At 41.5% G+C, this 2180-nt stretch overlaps 1 protein-coding gene across 1 annotated transcript in view; it reads right to left on the reverse strand.

Moving 5' to 3' along the window:
• PIK3AP1 (phosphoinositide-3-kinase adaptor protein 1) overlaps nucleotides 1-2180 on the reverse strand; it is a 95616-nt gene that overhangs the window by 19498 nt on the left and 73938 nt on the right. Inside the window, exon 12 of the mRNA XM_011374040.2 lies at nucleotides 1718-1783. Within this exon, the coding sequence (XP_011372342.1) occupies nucleotides 1718-1783 (66 nt within the window). The remainder of the gene's footprint in view (nucleotides 1-1717; nucleotides 1784-2180) is intronic.

Consider the following 2180-nt stretch of genomic DNA (forward strand, 5'->3'; position numbering starts at 1 on the left):
AAAATAACAATTACATGAGAAACCGAGAAGGGGGAGAGGTGACATGGAATCAGAGAGAGGGAAGCAGCTAATAATTTCAATGCTTATTACACTAACATAGCCAAGGCCACAACATTTTCGGGAGATATAAAATCTGCTGATGAGGCAACAAAATCCCTCAAGCCTGAATTCTTGAGAAGCTTTTAGATCAGTACTCTCAACCTAAGCATTACTGACATTTTAGACTGAGTAAGTCTTTATTGTTGTAGGACTGCCTTGTGCACTGTAAGATGTTTGGCCTCATCCCTGCTTCTACCCACTAGATGCCAATAACACCCTCTTCTTCAGTTGTGACAAGCAAAAATGTCTCAGACATTGCCAAATATCCTGGGTGGGGGAGGAGAAATCACTCCCAGTTGAGAACCATTGCTTTAGACTAAAATCCACTCCCAGGAGAGAATATACAGGTAAGTCTAGCCAGGATGCTTCTCCCAGCACCACTCCCTGCCCCTCCCTGCCCCTGAGCAGCATGGGGCACAACGATTGTGGACCCAAGGGCATGAAATGTCCAAGGAGACTGGAACACAGATGGAATCCTGACCCAGGTGCAACATCATCAGGCGTAAGTTAGATGCTGAGTCTCAACTGGCTCTCCTTGGGTTGTTGCTGTGCCAATCTCTCCTCCACATCACAAATTCACAGTTCTTTACTTTGGAGCTTCTAGAGAAATATGAAGCCAACCCCTCTCTCTAGGCTGTGATGCCACTAAGCTCTCTGAGGAGTAAGCTCCTTGAAGAGGCAATGGGGCCACTGGGACATGTGAGGACAACTTGGCATTTTACTGTTCAATTCTTGTAAGGCTATCTTTGATTCTATGTTTCTCCAGCAGGACGCAATTTGGGCATTGTGATTCAGGGAGATGGCAAAAAGGAAAAAGAGAGATGGCTTCCCCAGTAGGTACTGCAAGAGCCTCAAAGAAGTTGATCAACCATTCTTTCCAACCATTCACTCATCTGTCTACACACACTCACATACCTTTCTCCCATGTTTGCCCTCCTCGAATCTGTCTTTAATTGTATTGGGAGATGGAGTGTGGGGAGAAAACAAAATGTACAAGCCAACCAATCACAGTCTCCTACGACCAAAGTCTTTAGGGATGCCTTTGAATCTTAGATTGTATTGTGGCTCCTTTTCAAAAGAATCATCTATGGGTTAATACGGAATGCCTCTGTTTAGCATAAGGAAATTAATCAAGAAGAAAAAACTTCCTTAAAAAGTCTTTAAAAAAAAAAAAAAGAAAAATATTACCCAATGGCGAGCAAAATGTCTCTTAAATACAGGTTGAATTAATGTGTAGTTTAGCTAGCATAGGTAGGATGAGTAAATAGCATGAGGGACTATATCATTAGACTTGGTGCTCGGCTGCACACACTCATCCTGTTGAGATCAATCTCAGTGTTTAGATTGCACTTTTGTCTGCCGTTACAGACACTTTCTAGCGTATTAATATCCTTGCCATGATCAATTTGTATGACATTTGTAAGCATCCTGATCTCTTCTCCTCTCCATTTCTCATCAGCACAGGATTCTCAGACAGCTCCACCAAAGGTATCTCTTGAACCTCTCTGTTTTTTAATGCTAAGAATTTGTCGTTACACCTGAAATCACTGAAACATGAATACCTTTACCACCTGGAAGTTCAGGTCATACCAAAGAAAACTGAGGATATTGGGCTTACCTTTCCTTATGCTCTCTGAGGAAACATAGAAGTTCCCAGGCCGCTCTTGACTTTTTTCTGCAAAAACTGTGAGATAAAGAATATTCTAGGTAAAAAAACAAATCGGATTTCTTTCTAAAGGGCTTTATAATATTTTATGCATTTACCAAAAAAATTACCAAAATCTTATACAAAAATAACAATCATAATAATCTCACACCTTGGACCACTATATGCAGCTCTGTAAATCAAAACTCTAGTAGCAGCAACCAATGAGCAGAAGCTACAAGGATTGCGAGATGAAGACAGAACCAACAGACAAGGTCTCAAACCCAGAAAGATAAAATTAGCTGGAGGACACGATCAGCATTTACGAGATCATAAAAGAGAAGGGCAATGTGAACAAGGACGTGTGCTGGATCCCTGAATACCTGAAGCTAGCCATAGAGCACCTTGAAGTTTGAGAATAAAAAGAAGTGCCACT

The sequence above is a fragment of the Pteropus vampyrus genome, unplaced genomic scaffold (genome assembly GCF_000151845.1).
Source record: "Pteropus vampyrus isolate Shadow unplaced genomic scaffold, Pvam_2.0 Scaffold238, whole genome shotgun sequence".
Taxonomy (NCBI): Eukaryota; Metazoa; Chordata; class Mammalia; order Chiroptera; family Pteropodidae; genus Pteropus; species Pteropus vampyrus.